The 15985-nt window shown below is 41.7% G+C and overlaps 1 protein-coding gene across 1 annotated transcript in view; it reads left to right on the top strand.

The window, feature by feature from the left end:
* Nucleotides 1-15985, top strand: part of CLASP1 (cytoplasmic linker associated protein 1) — a 170694-nt gene that overhangs the window by 68762 nt on the left and 85947 nt on the right. The window contains exons 9-13 of the mRNA XM_064718115.1: nucleotides 11600-11752; nucleotides 12717-12790; nucleotides 13460-13552; nucleotides 14880-15025; nucleotides 15750-15885. Of these exons, the coding sequence (XP_064574185.1) occupies nucleotides 11600-11752; nucleotides 12717-12790; nucleotides 13460-13552; nucleotides 14880-15025; nucleotides 15750-15885 (602 nt within the window). The remainder of the gene's footprint in view (nucleotides 1-11599; nucleotides 11753-12716; nucleotides 12791-13459; nucleotides 13553-14879; nucleotides 15026-15749; nucleotides 15886-15985) is intronic.

The following is a 15985-nucleotide window of genomic DNA, read 5'->3' as shown; positions in this document are numbered from 1 at the left end:
TTGCTCTACCTGATGATTTCTTGTGGGGAGGAACGTGGATGAAGGAATGAAGATCTACCTTTTCTTTTAAAGGTGTTGGGGAGTGGATGAAACAAGCTTCAGGAAAACAGAAGCCCTGCTGACTATTAATATTTTATAAATTGTGACCCATTTTTGGTTTTGGTGCTTTTCTCCTGTGACTTTTTTCCTTAAGCCCATGGTTTTCTTAAATGGAGGCTTTGAACGACAGGTGAAAAAGGCCCAAGAAATTGATGTATCTCAGGAATTGGAGCTTTCCACTTGTAAATCAAGCATTCAGACTGTGCTTATATTTATTTGAAGCTTAAATATTTATTTGAAGATGAAATATCAGTCTGAATTGTTTATGATAGCCAGCCATGTGGAAACCATGTGCTGTACTGAAGTATCTGTCAAATAGGCTGCTAGCTGATGTCCTGAAACCTCTCTGTGCTCACTTGAAACCATATAGAAGAAAATCTGAGATAATAGCAACTTTAAAAAAATTCTGCAAAGTTCTGCATGCTGCTGGATTCCCCTCCATCCTACAGGTATAGAGCTGGAAGCAGAATTTAGCCTAATGTGATGGTGATTAAATAAAGGAGATCTGATATTATACATCTTCTGGCATGTGCTCTGATTCTGACTTTTCTGCACCACCTGCAGTCAGCTTCCTCATGTGGTACTTGGCCTTTGTTTCCACTGTGTGAAAGAAGTGGAACTAATCCTATCTAGATCATACACAAATTTGTGTAGAGTGGTATTATAAGTTATTGCCAGTGAACATGCATTCTAAAAATTACTGAACAAGCGTTTTTTCACTTAAAGTAAAACCTGTCTCATATACTCACTAGTTTTTGTTTTTGCATCTTAAAAAAACCCCAAATATTTTCAATGCTACCTTTGGAGTCACTGGTCCTGAGTGATCATAATAAATACAATAAGATTTTTCTACAATGATCCTGAGAAAAGTGAAATGCTAGCTTTTCATTTACCGTGTTTATTCTCTTTAAGACTCCGGGGGTAAAAACAAATGGGCTTGATTGTCAGGAAGCCATTGCTTCCCTCTGCCAGTGTTAGCCAAAATGAGTGTGGTGTGAGTGGGAATGGGTATTTCTCCCCAGCTCTAAGGAGCTGCTGCTCTCAGCTCTGGTTGCAGTCGAATGTGCTCATGCAGACATTGCAAACACTGGCCTGGTGTACTGGTGCTGAAGCAGCTTCTCAAAGGCTCTGCTTGCTCTCAGGGAGCTATACTGAAGTGGTGGGGAGACAGGAATGTTCCCAAGTCCTGCTTTTATTAGTTAGGAGTAGGCAGAAGCTTGTGCCTTCCAGTGCATCAGGAGAGTGGCAGGCAGGCAGAGCTGCTGAATCTCCGGAGAAGCGTCAGCATCAAGTCTGGCTCCCCATCCCTTTCCTTTGCTGACAGCTGCAGTGGAGATACAGAGCCAGCTCTTTAACTTAGCAGCCATTGTGGCAGGAGCTCAGAGGCATCTCAGACCATTGGTTGGTAACCATTTCTCGTTACAGAGCATAGCCTGGATCATAAAATTCAACTTTGGATTATTCTTAAATAAACAGAACTTGTCTGTACGCTTTGCTTGTATATGTGTCTTCACAGTCTGTAGTAGTATGCATCTTTATAAAGATGAAGCATTTATTTATGGTAGAAATTCCTGGTTATCATGCTGGTCATGCCTGTTTTACTAGTTGATAATCTTTCTCAAAAGGCATGTAGGCTGGGGAGTTGTTCCATAGTTTTCCCTATGGTTTTTCTTTTGTCTCAACTGCCTTCAGTCTAAGACATTCTTATCTCATGATTATTGCCCACTGAGCATTTGACAGTATTTTAAATGGTCATCTAATTAAAGTACATTAATTATGCATCAGGCCAGGCATTCTGGATGGGAGTCACTGATGTGTGATGAGCGTAACACTGTACAGTTTTTGCCAGTGCAGTACCCATGTGCTTGCATTAGCCTTTAATGGGACAGACAGAATGCCTTGGGACAGAGGGCTCCTGTTTTCTGTGGCTGTACAGGCTGTAGGCTGACAGCCTTGGTTTTTCCTTCATTGTTCTGGGATAACTGCACCTATTTTTTGGCTCAGAGGTGGCTGCCTGGAAAGTTTAGGATGCCCCACCATCTCACAGGAGTTGCTGAGCAGCATGTCCCTGTTAATGATTGCAAATAAACATAAATGAAGGTACTGGGATGGGCTGGTTCTGCAGCTTCCCCAGGTCCCTCCAGCTCAGCTTACTGGCTAAACTTCGCTGACCTGGCCATCCTCTGAGAATTAACCCAAAAGAAACAAGGCTGCAGCTTGGCATTTTCATCTCCATGTGGATATCTCTAGAAAGCTTTCTTCTGCAGGACTTGGTGCATTAGCAGGCTTTGCAGGATGTTCTGTGGTGGCTGGAAGTGGGATCTGCAGCATTTCTGTCCCCCAATGTGCTCTGTGGATCTGGAGGCAATAAGATCCTTTGCCTTTTTTTGTAACAGCGCTTTGTCCTAGAAACGTCAGGATGCTCTTTCCTTCCAAAACCAGCTCAGTGTGCTCCTTGTCAGTGCTTTACACCTCGGTGTTGTGTGTGTTGAGAATGAGCATCCCTTCAAGAAGTGATAAGTGCTAACAGTAGAAACTGCAATTTCCTTGTGTTGACAATGATGGTGTTGTGGCAGTCAGCATCGAGGTGAGCTGCACTGGTCATTATTGCCCGAGGAGGCAGAGGGATCTGTGCAGGGAATGCCAACTGGGGAGTGCAGGCTGGAGAAGTGCCTCACCCTGTGATGTCATGGCAGCAGATGGTGCAAATAGCTGGAAATCTGGACCTGGTTGTGGGGCTGGAGTCACCTGCCCTGTCTGCACATGGGGCTCCTGCACTCACTGCTGAGAAACACTGTCCATTGGAAGGCTTCAGATTGTTGGTGTGCCTGCTAATTGAGTTCCATAGGGTATAGGCAGTCCAGGTAAGACAAAATATCACCTATTTAGTTCCACAGGTATCTCCTTGTTCCTTCAGGTTTTGGCAAATAAGCCCCAGGCTGCTGCCAGCAGGTGTCTCCCTGGGAGCTTGGTTTAATCTTGGTTGCAGTTTTCCTGTAGTGCCAGTCCTGGGAAATACAGAGAACTCAGTTTCAGGTGTGGCTAAGCTTCAAGCATCATATAAGAACAACTAAATTAAAATTTTTATTTCTAATATGTTGATTCTAATATATGATGTTATTTCTACTTTTCCCAAGCCCTTTGCAAATGTTCTTTTCTGAATATGCATAGAGCAGGTTTGAAGATAACATTGGGAAAATAAGAAAACATTTGTGGCACTCCTTGCATCTTTAGTAGGAGGAAGAGAAAGAGACCAGTACAAAAAACTGTTCAGGAATGGAGCTTAATGTAGGCTCTGGCAGTGCCCTGGATTCTTCACACCCCTGAGAATGTCCCTCAGCTCTGTCTCAGTTTACTCACACATTAAAATAACAACAAATACTTCTTGCTCTTGTTGAAAGGCTCTGCTTTTTAGTTACATTTATATAATTTTTAAAGTGAATGCTGTGCAAAGCTGATCACAGACCTGGCAAAGGAGGCTGTTGCCTGGGGTGCTGGATGTAGTGTGGGTGACCGGCAGCTGGGTGATGCTGATGCCCTTTGCTGCCTGAATCCTGATGTTGACTTGCTGCAAACACAGGGAGTCCAGGCTGTTGCCATAAGTTTTCCAGCAAATGCAGAGATGGAGGTGAGAGCAAGGAAAGGGGAAGGTTCATGGATTGCTCTTTAACCTGACACATCCCTGCTATGTGTGCATGGGGAAGTGGTGCCTGAGAGAGTTCCTCTGCCTCTGCAGAATGGAATTTTTCTGTCTTGTGAATGAAGGCAGAAGAATTCACTTTCATTTATATAATTATTTGCATAAATAATTAAACTTCAGTAAGGCTGAGGCAAAATCTTAACATTGCCACTGCAGTGCAGCACAGAGGATTAATATTAAAGTGGGAAATAGTGAAATCTGCAGTTTGGGTGTGACAGGATGCTGTGACAAGGCTCATTCCTGAAGTTCTGTCAAAAGATGTTTTCTGACTCTAGAAGATCTCCCTGATCCATCCTGCATCCACAGCCTTTCTCACTGATTGGTATCTCTAGGGCCCAGGGACCCACTTTGTCTCTTTCATCTCTGAAGATTATGCTAATGATAGCACAGTGAGGAGGGAGTAATAAGGCAATGCAATTTAAAGGGTATTTCCAAGGGTCCAGAACAGAAGTGGGGCAGCACCCCCTGGCACAGGCAGCAGGGAAAGCCACAGCAGCAACACCCTGGTGTGGAGTGTGTTGGAGGCTCTGAAATAGCTGGGGTGTTTGTGAAGGCTGGGGAGATGTGTGGACAGCCTGGCAGGGATGGAGGGTGGGTGCCCCACAAGGCATAGTGACCAACCTCTGGGAAACCACAGGGGTAAGTGCAGGGCAGGGAGAAGCTGCTTTTGCTCTTTAAATTGAAACTTTATGTAAATGTGTGGGATTTTGGGGTGGGTGTGTTTTTCCAAGGTATGCGCTGTGGATTTCCTGGTGCTCTTGAGGTCTGGGGGATGGCTGTGTGGCTGGCTGGAAAAAGCACTGTGGGAATATTGTATTTCCAAGGATTACTTTGAGGAAAGTAAATCCTTATCTCTGTCTCTTCTCCACTTTGATTTTGCCTCATGTACATGTTTGTGTCTGTCTCTCAGTTACTTAATTTTTAAAAATCATTATGGGGTAAAAGCTGTGTCTGTGCAGCTCCTCACACATGGGTGTTTGATTCTCCTTTAGGTGTCTCTATGAACTGTGGTAAAGTAATTGGTGAAACTTATAAATCCTAGCTCTTAATGAGTTTATTTCAATATTTGATGCTTTTGTGGATTATTTTGGTTATTTGAGCTGGTACTCTTTCACTCAGTATCATAGTTATTATGTTGTCTGCTATTGGTATTTAATTTAATAAAGCTGATAGAAATATAACATTTGTACCGTCTCTTTTCTAAATCTGCTTAAAGCTAATGGAGATTTTCATATGGCTGAAAAGTGACAGTTTCACTGACTTTTAAAAACTCCCATTTCCAGGTGTGTTAGTTTCATGAACAGAAGTTTCTTTAAAGTTTTGTTTGCTGTGCTCTTAGTTGTGCTAGTGCTCATAGATGCTATTAGAGGGGGCATGCTGTGACTTGTTGACATGATGGCATTAATACTGTCAACATTATGGTTAAAAAAAGTTCTGTTTTGAAGTAAGCAGGCTCATTAAATCCTTTTTATTTGTCTCTTGTTTTCAAGTCTTTAAAATTCTTGTTCTCAATCATGCTTGCAGCTGTTCATCATGGCTACATCTTAAATTGGAATAATCTGATTCCAGGATTGAAAATTTTAATGTCCCTCAGAAAAGTAACTTAAATCATCATTAGCTGCATGATTTCAGATCAGTCTTCTGCAGGATGATTTTGTTTGACTTACCAGGCCAGTCCCTGAGAGCAGATTTTGGGTGTTGCTGGGCTGTTGCTTATTCTTGCAGATTGAAGTTGGAATTTACTTTCCATATGCTTATTGTGTCTGCCTAGTCTGGGGTTGGATGTGGTCAGGTCAATGTGTGCAACAATCCCCTCATACCAGTTTGGTAAAGTTAATTTTATCGTACTGATATGGGTTTAATAAATATAGGGTTCCTCACTAACAAGAATGTCCTTTGTAAATGATTTCTATGCCTAAATGTTCTTCTGCTTATAGAGGGATGGCAGGCATGAATACTCAGAAATTGCTGTCGTTGGGTGCTTGAGTCTAAGCAGTATGTGTATTAGAACAATAGCATATGTAAATACAATGTATTTGGAGCAGAAGACAATTCCAGCTGCTACTTCTTTGAGGATTTTTCTTTTCCTTTGTGATAAGAAAGTTGAAGACCTATTAGATTCATTAGGTAGTGATTAGACAGAATGAGGCAGTAACCAAGATGATGGCTTTCCTTGCTAAGGAGGGAAAATGGAAGCATTTGGGATTAATGAAAAGCACGTGGTGTTTAAGAATAATTTAATTTTGCACCTGCCTGGCCTGACATTCTTGGCCTGAGTCTCTAAGCACCACCTTACCTGTGGCTGATGGCAGCTGTGTTGTTTATTGTATTTATTATTGCCATAAATACTTTGACTAGACTTGCATTGTTGAAACCTTATTCCAAAAATCTCCTACCCATAATGATGGGGATTGTTGCTTAAATAGGGTGATACATGAGAAAAGAGAAAAAAAGCCAAGGTTCTGGGTGATATGCATGTCCTTGTCATTGTTCAGCCCCTGGAGCAGTTCATGCTGAAGTCAGGTTTTTGGGACTCCAAAGCCAGTTGTGAAGGAGATGAGGTTGTTCAGCACATGGTTCCAGAAGGCAGCCTGGGTGGGCTGGGACTGGAGCTGGTGACTGGGTCAAACTGGGATAACTGGATATGGTGGGAGAGAGAGGGGCAGGTGGCATTGGCAGGACTGACCAGTGTCACTGAGGCCAAGTGAGTGGCTTTTTAGGTGCAAAACACTGCCTGGTGTGGAGGGTGGGAAGGAGGAGCTGTGTCTGGGGCCAGGGACACAGCTGGGACACTGGGAGATGGCCAAGCAGGAAACCTTAATGATGTGCTGTGCCCATGGACTCCTGCCTGTAGCTGCCACTGCTGTGTTTTTAAACACTTAATTCTGCTGAGGACCATATGCATGTCTCTTTATCTTTAGTGGGTTTAGAAACTCATTTTCCTGGAGAAACCTCTACAACACCTATGTTGGAGTTGGACAGCCTTGCAGCTAAGCCATGCCTGGATTTCATGTGTGCTAATGGGAAAAGGCTTCTCAGCTGAAGCTGTCTCACTTGGACCCCCAACAGAGGGTGACAGCAGAAGTCACAGCTGGAGATGGGGGTGCCAGATGCTGCCCTGGGGGGAGGGCATGAGCTGAGATGTCAGAGGGGTGTCTGTCACAAAAATATGGTCCAGTGCTCATGGACTTGTGCCTGGCAGAAAGGATTAAAGAGGAACCCACCCTGTTTCCTTTGGCATTGGTAGTTTTGCTGGTGTGTGTTCTTGGCTTGTAAAGGGCTCTCAGATCTTCAGGGAGCTGGGCTTTGCCCACCTAGTGGGGATTGAGCATGGAATCTGGAAGTGCTGTAATGTTTGTCAGCTTTAGCAGCTACCTGTCTGCTCCTGGTGGTGGAGCGTGCCATAGGAATGGTGGGAGGCAAACTCCTCTGGTGTTGTCCACTTCCATCTGCACCCAAAAGTGGGATTCTTCTGAGAGTGTTGCAGGTGATTCATGCAAGAGGTACCCATCCTGCCTGTTTCAGCTGCTCTGATGCTTGGAAATGGAACAGATGATGAGTGGGCACAGTGGGCCCAGCACAAGTTTAGTCCTTTACAGAGTCAAATCTGAGGATCGTAGTGGGGCATCTTTGTGAGGAACGGATGTGATGGAAAGCTCTCTTCCCAGTCTGTCATCACTACAGAGTAGCTGTCTTCTCTAAAGCTTACAAACAAATAACTAAAAGATTTGAATCTGATATCCTGAAGTTTTTGAAAGCCAGAAAACATCTTTTTTCATTGGAAAGGACATTTGAGGCTCTGCTTTAAAAGGTCCCAGGCTGGTGGTGCAGGCAAGGGAAGTGCTGGCCCTTGTTTACCATGGTTCCTGAGTAGCAGCCTCTTCTCCCCACTTTTCACCTTGGCCAGACCTGAAGGGGTTACGTTTTAAAATGAATAATGACTAAATTTATTCGTCATGGACAAATGATGACAGCTGTTGAGATGCTCCTGTTAGCGCTTCCCAGGGGATAAAGTCAGGCTGGCTCCTAGTGCAAGGCAGCCGAGCCAGGCACGCTCAGCTCATCTTCATCCCGGATTATTTGTCCTGGCTTCCCCTCGCTAGTAGGGAATTTCCTCCCTAGAAGTGAACCCAAGTTTGCTGGGCTGAAATGGGTGTTGCTAATAAGAATTGTGCAGATCTGCAGCCGTAGAGAGAGAGAGAGGACAGAGGCCATGGCTGTTTAAATCCACGTGTGAAGACAGCATGCTTAATGAATCCGAGGGGCAATGATTGATTATGTTGTGGACTGAAAGCCGCGGCGCTCCGTGAAGCACTCTTACATCTGGGCACGCTATGGAAAATATGAAGGAATGTTGAGGAAGCTTATTTGCAGAAGGATATGTACTTGTAAGCAATTTTCTCTTCTTCTTAAATAATGTAAAGGAATTGAAAAACGTAAAGCAGATTGTCTTCTTTCTGTCTCTGAGACAGCAGAGTGGCGAGCAGACAAAGGCCTCTTTTATAAGGGCATGTCTCTGACAGAGAGTACTGTAAGGTCCTTATAACAGAGCACTGGGGGTGTCTTGGGATGGGAGAATTAAATGGTTATTTAATGTTAGAGTGGGGCACTGATCCCGCTTCAGTGCACCTCAGCTGGCGTCCTGAGAGTTACACCCTTGCTGAATTTGCCATTTGCAGATATGATGAAAAATATGATCCTGATTCAAATGATTATTATGAGCAGGAATCAATGGGTGGCAAAGAAAAAAAAGGGGTTTGTAAAATAATGTATAATAGCTTGGTTTTCTGTTCTTTTCTGTACTCCCTGTCCAGGTTCCTTTCTGTTCTTTGTTTCTCTTTCTGTTCTGCACACGTGCTCGGGCAGACTTGATGTGCAGTTCTGAACGTGGTGCTGTCATTCTGCACTGCTCAGATGAGAAAATGCTGTTGGGTTGTTGAAGGGCTATTCTAGTTTGATAAATATGTGATGCTTAGTTTGCAGACTTAATGAGCAGGAAGATGAGATTGTAATCCAGTCATCCCCAGAACTGTGGGTGGGCTGGTTTGATTTTTGGAGTGTTGTGTTTTTTGCTAATGCTCAGAAAAGCCTGTTTTAGAAAGAAATTATAGTCTTATTTAGTTGCTAAAATACTACAGGAGTGCAATGCCTTTAATATCTGGATTTTTTTTTTAGTTTTGATTTATTATATGAAATAGGAAACCACACCCTCTTCTCCCTTCAGCGGACTGAGGCTTTAAAAATGCATATAGAAGAGGAAGTGAGTTAACTAAGGCTGCATCCAGATGGTCTGAAATGCAGCTGATGGAGAATTTTATTACCTGATGGAAGAGGCTATGAACTAGTAAAAGTACCTTTTGTTTCAAATATGACTGGCTTTCACCTGGCTGTTAATACACACATGTCAAATAATAGTTGGCTAAATATTTATATAGGAGCTTTTGAAACAATTGCACCTGGAACAAGTTTTGCTTGAAGTTTTTTGAATTGAATGGCTGTCCAAGTCTTTCTGAATCACTTAAACTTTGTCCTAGAGGCTTCAGAGATTACACATTTTAAAGCCTATTTTGATCTGCCCTGACCTTGGTGCAACTCACACCAAGTAGTGTTTTTGAAATAATTCCTGTTTGAACTAGACTGTGTCTTTTGGGAGGGAAAAAAAAATTCAGTTTTGCTTTTTTAAGAGCTGCCTGTGGTAGAATTCACTGGGTGATGTACCTCCTAACCTCACAGAGGGTTAGCCCTGTGATTATTGCAGAAAATGAAGGGGGGAGCAAGGGGGAAGAGAGAAAAAAAAGGCAACTCAGAATTTAATTTGTTTTTAACCTCTAGCCAGTTGCCTTGTTGTATATTTTTCTATTAGGTAAGAAATAATATTAATAAATCACACTGGAAAACTGTGTTAATAAATCTTCAGTAGCTGTGTTAACACAGAACATAATCAAGCAACTTATTAGGAATCTGGCTAGACTAAACAATCTCTTGCAGAGAATTTTCATTTAATTGAATTAAAAACATATTTTCTAATCCTTTAATCATTCTCATGATTGTTCCCTGAGCTCTTTTCAAATTAGTTTTGAATTACATATGTCAGAACAAGACTGGTGTCAATAGGGAGATAGCACGGTCTCCATGGCTGCCTTCAGGCACTGTGTTAAAGAGACAGCCCACATCCTAATTGTGGTTTATATTCTCTTCAGCTGTGTGACCTGGAATTTATCTATTTATCTATATTCTTTTCACTTTTGCCTTGTTCACTTTTTCCTGAACAACAGTACAATAACAGTAATAGAACAACAGTTATTATTTTACCCCTTTCCTTTAGAGTTGTTTTTTTCCCCCTAGCCCTTTCCCATATTTCAAGACATCTTAAACATCAAAATGAAGAAATGTCCACCTGTTTTCACTTTTGGGATGCTTTTTTGTAGCTGCCATGTCAGTATTGAGTTGTGATTGGAGTATGGCATCATGTGCACTGCTGCATATCAAAATGGGGGGGCGGGTGTAGGTTTTTACATGATCTGTGATAGTTCTCCTGTGTCCAGCTGCTAATAAGCCAGTGCCACTTAGGGCAGAGAAAACTGAAGATGGTTGAGCTGAGAACAAAACAGGCTTTTCTTCCTGTTCTTTTGCCTCCCCAAGAATATGTCTGTACTGTTATCAAGTTTTTTTTTACTTTCAGAAAGCTCAGCTTGTATTAAATTTCACTCATTAGTGTCTCACTAGGAGCCTGTATTTGTTACTAGATGTTCCCAGGCGCTTTCCTGAGCAGGGATGGATTAAAGCACCTGCTTGACTTTTTGCCTAGTGAAAATTGTGAAGGAAATGTTGCTAATCTGGTGGAGAGTGAGTGTGTACCTTGGGCTGCTGGAGAGGGATGGGCATGAAGCTGATCTCAAATCTTGAATGAAGTGTTCCTGTGGAGATGCTGAGTGATGGGGGATGAGCTGGCTTTCTGGCCTCAATAATTACGTGTTCCATCTATATCAGCTGCCCAACTGCTTTGTCACCTTTCAACCTAAGGCTGTTTTTTCAAGTGAATTAGCTAATCTGTGTAAAACTGCAATATAAGCAGTCCTTTGTAATTGAAGTAACCTTGACTGAGAATCAAAGTGGCTGTAATTCATTTTTAGTTAATTTATGTTCACATTTGGTGGTAGAGGCTGAAGTTGGATGTACACAGAAGGTTCTGTAAGGTTTAATGCACGTTATAATTATGTTTTTATGAATTTGAGGAAACTTTTTGTATTGTCGTGTAAGGAATCTCTGGTGTTAATTTAAAGAGTTAAAGGGGATTTGTAGCTCCAGATGGGTCTGTGATTAATGGTTTGTTGTTCATCAACAACATGGGTGTTACCATATGAACTTTGTTGAATGACTGTTTATCCTTGGTCTGGTGCAGGCAGTTGCTGCTGGATCTTGGATTTGCTTGTGGTCTTAGTTTCACTACAGTCTGTGTCAAAAGAGTTATTGCAGACATAAACGTGAGAGCTGCAGACTGTCAACACCCCAAGTATTTTCTGGGGCTTGCATCTTTTTGCTGTAGATTTGAAGTTCATTCTTTTCATCTGAATGCATTTATTGAATAGTTTATAACATAGTGGCTGCAGTGGAGAAGTATTGGGTTCAGTGAGCTGGTGCTATTCCATGGCTAACTGGATTTTAGCATGAGGACACTGCTAAGATGGGAGCTGGCAGACCAGGCTGGAAAATGTAGCATGTTTGCCATAACACAGTCATGTTCCTTGTGCCATCCCTTTGCTTCATTGGTCTTACAGCTGAATGTGGGTTTTTTGACAGATAAAATTTTTGATGATGAAGACTCCGTGGATGGGAACAGACCTTCCTCAGCCAGCTCCTCTACATCTTCAAAGGCCCCTGCAAACTCACGCAGAGTTGGGATGGGCACTACCCGCAGGCTTGGCTCTGCACCTCTGGGCTCCAAGTCTTCAAGTAAGCCAATTGCCTGTGTAAATTGATGTGCCTGTGAAGTATTTACAGTGTTCATACTGAGCTTCTTGCAAGCACTTCCAGACTGGCCCCCAGAATCCAGTAACAAATTTTTCCTTATGCAGTCATTATGTCTTGTGTTCTCTGCATGCCACAACCAGAGTCTGGTAGGATGAATCTCCAAGCAATCCCCATATCCCCATAATTTATTTTGCATTTTGTGAGAGGTTGCACCGGTGTAGTTATGCACTGAGGGCAATGAGTAAATCATATTGGTGCTCCAGTGTGTAGATTTTTGCCTTTGTAGTTTCAACTCTATCTGAACTGAGGCTGCTTATAGCTACATAAGCTATATAGCCACACTTCAGCCCTTGCAGTCTAAACCTGACACACTAGCTTTCTTTTAAGACCTTTGGGCATTTCTGGTAATGAAGGTGCAGAAAGGATACTGATCAGTCATTCTGAATGTTAGCACTTATTCTACATGTAGCTCTAATTCTCTATGTGTCCTAGGGAAAGGGAGAAAGTTCCCTATATCAGGCAGTCTCTAATCTGATTAGTATTCCAGAGACTGTTTATCTTCCTTATCGTTCGTCTGTTTGTGCACCTGTCAGATCTCCACCTTCATCTATTATAGATGGGATTAAATCCTTTAAAATAAAGTCTCCCATATAATTAAAGTAAGTATTCCCTTTCATCTTTCAGACTGTGTCCCCTAACTGTTGAGTGACTACTGTAATGACTTCCCTAATGTGCCCTGTGTGCCTGTGAGGTGAAGGATGCCATGAATGTCTCACCAGTGCCTGGCATTGAATTTCCCTGCTTCTGCTTTCATTACATCTGCAGCACTCCCAGGCTGCATGAGTAGTGAACTTTCTCCTGATTAAATGCCTTGATAGCTGGTGGTTTCTTAATTGATTCTCTTGTTGATAACAAGATTGAAAAGGCTTTTTCACTTGTGTGTCAGCAGCCAAAGAGGGGGCAGGTGCTGTGGATGAAGAAGACTTCATTAAGGCATTTGAAGATGTCCCAACAGTTCAGGTAAGTAGAGTTAACTGTTAAACCATGCTGTACTAAAAAGCAGAAGGTGGATATAGGATCTCATGCTAATCACTGGCAAATTGTGCTTCATTGTGATGTTGGCAAATCTTTAAGGGGAAAGCAGGTTAGAAGTTGAAGGGGGAGGCAGGTTTTAAATGGTGGGATGTGCTAGTAGTTTATATGAAACCCTCTGGGAACTGAAAGCAGTAAAGGTGACTTGTGTCTCAGGGATCACTGCTGTTGTGAGTGTGACATCTGGACCATGCATGTTTGCTGATTTAGCTGGATAGCTGAGATGCATCATGTATCCCCTCTCCTTCACTGGACCTTTATATTTGGGACAGCTGAAAAGCACATGTGTCTACTCATGATCTTCTGTAGGTTTTGACTAATATAGCCACTAGTAGCTGCAGAAATGCTGCTTAAAATTGTGAAACTATACTAAAATAATGCGATATGATCCTTTAATCATCTTGTGATAATTGCTAAGTTTTTAGTTGCAGACAATGGGTGTAAATTCTCTGCATTGTGCAAAGCCAGTTGTGTCCAAGGCTAGCACATGATGTTTAAACATTGAGGTGCAAAGGACATAAGAATGTAGTTGGGAAGTGATCTGATTTTATGGAGTAAATCCTGCATTACAGTGCTACTCTGTATTTCAATTTGTAGATTTATTCCAGCCGGGATCTTGAGGAATCCATAAACAAGATCAGAGAGATCCTGTCAGATGATAAACATGACTGGGAACAGAGAGTTTCTGCGGTAAGTCGTGAATTTAGATAGGATCTCTATTAATAGAAGCTTTTTCTACACTGAGCTTAATCCCACTGAGGGTACTGAGAAAACCTCAGACTAAGGCTGGAATGTAGTTTTAGTGGTGAGCACTTGTTATGTTCCCCCAGATTTGTGAGAAATGTTTCCTTTTCAGACTGAATTTAAGCCACATTTGTGAGGAAAATTGCTGTTTGGTATACAGGAGTCTGTTGAGACAGCATCAGGTGGAACTGGAAGTTGTGCAGCAAATCCAGGTTCAAAGCTAGAAATTTGCTAGCAGGTTCTAAGATCAAAATGTCAAGTCTTACTCAGAATATCTTAAAACTTACCTGATAAGGCAGAATATTACTTTGCTTACAGAGAACTTATTTATACTTCTGCAAAAGGGAGGTGTAAAATAGTTCAGCAAGAATCTACACACTTAAGTTCTGAATAAATAAATATGACTGTGGGAGTGTGGAAGTGGAAATTGGGTGTTATATGCATGTCAAGACCATATACTGCTTACTGAGGTGAGCTGTGTTTTCATGGTACAAATAGATGCAGTCTTGTCTACACAGTAGACTTTCATCACTGGTGTAGCAGCTTTGCCATGTCTGTCAAACTCTGAATTACAGATCTGAGTGGCAGACTGGGCTGATTCAGTTTACTTCTGTTTAATTTTATTTCTGTACTGAGTAACAGGGAGCTGAAATCGAGCCCATGTGCAGATGCACTGGTGCACAGGAGGGCCTGAGAAGGTGTCAGAGGATTGTCTGTAGGATGAGATGGTGGTCCCTGTAATATTAATAGGAAATTTCCCATTTTGATGGGGTCAAGGTTCCCCTTCTGCTAGAGACAGATAACTTTTAATGAAGTCAATGGACACATTCTGGGTCTGTCATTATTACCCAGGCCTCAGTGTGAACCATGCCCTTTAAGTCTAGATATCTTTTTAACACAAGAGTCAACTGTGAGATTACCTAAACATTAGAAGCTGCTGTAAATAAGGGAACAAAGGGGAATCAAGACACCTTTTAGTTAAAAAAAAATATTGTTTGGGTTATTAACTATACAATTTGAATTGCTGAATGCAGCACTTCTGGATTTCTCTAAGTTAGCAAGGATGTTTAGCTTATTGTACTTAGTATGTTAACTAACCATGGGTTGAATATAAGATAGGAAATAATAAAATTACTTGGACATCAAGAATCAATTTTCTCATTGCATGTAGGTGAATAATTGCACAGGAAACCTGGAACCAGCTATTGGTCTTGAGCTGTCTTTTTATTTGCTGCTCATTAACAGTCACTGATTTCTTTTATACTCCTAACAGTTGAAAAAGATCCGCTCCTTACTTTTGGCTGGAGCTGCAGAATATGATAACTTCTTCCAGCACTTAAGACTTTTGGATGGAGCATTTAAATTATCTGCTAAAGACCTGCGCTCTCAAGTTGTCAGAGAGGCTTGTATCACCTTGGGGTGAGTTTATTTTCTGTGTGTGTTTGAAATGGGATGTAGAAGAAAAGGATCAGGCATTGGTTAAAGCACAGGGTGCAGCTAGTGCTAAGTAGTTAAAGCTAGAACATGATTTGTCTGCATCTGTTTCAAACCCCATCATGTAAGCCACTAATTGTAATTTTGCCAAGCTGTGTTCCTGAGTACTAAACAATGCTGATGGGGGATGCACAGAGTGAATGAGCAAGCCATGCCTTCATGCACACGTAGGGAAGCACTGAACAATAAAGCTGGAAATGTTTGCATTTTGTTCTGGTTCAGATTGAGCTAGTTTTTATTTCTGATGGTCTATTCTTTGTGAAATAGTTCAAGAAAAAGTGTGCTGCAGTGTTTCTGACATTTTTTTTTAAATAGGGAGCTTTAGAGAAGTTGTAATATAAAGTATAAAATAACAACAATATTCTATCACCTTGATCCCATTTGTTTGATAATAAATTTTTAGCTGTGCTAGTTACTTTATTTTATGCTGACCTTACAGTTTCTCAGGGTTCAGATGAATATAGGACACAAGTTTGAAATGAAAGGAACTGATTTTTGAAACATGGTGTTATCTGTCCTTTGGAGTTGGAGAGGAGGTGACAGTTGTGAAGATTGAGATGTCAGATGTGCTTATGTCACATATTCTGTACAAGTCTGACTTGCTTTATCTTCAGCTCACTTACCAGCATGACTTCATTCTGTTTTTCAGACATTTGTCATCAGTTCTGGGAAACAAGTTTGACCATGGGGCAGAAGCCATCATGCCAACAATTTTTAATCTGATTCCAAATAGTGCCAAAGTCATGGCCACTTCTGGTGTTGTAGCAGTTAGATTAATCATTCGAGTAAGTATACATCAAAAGAGAACAGTGTTATAATTTCCAAACACTGCAGTGTTTCTGATGAAATATGAATGCTGCTGCAATAAAAATGAGATTAATGCCT

Source organism: Zonotrichia leucophrys, chromosome 7, assembly GCF_028769735.1.
Source record: "Zonotrichia leucophrys gambelii isolate GWCS_2022_RI chromosome 7, RI_Zleu_2.0, whole genome shotgun sequence".
NCBI classification, from domain to species: Eukaryota; Metazoa; Chordata; class Aves; order Passeriformes; family Passerellidae; genus Zonotrichia; species Zonotrichia leucophrys.
Note: the sequence above shows the minus strand (reverse complement) of the source record. Positions and strands in the feature narration are given on the sequence as shown.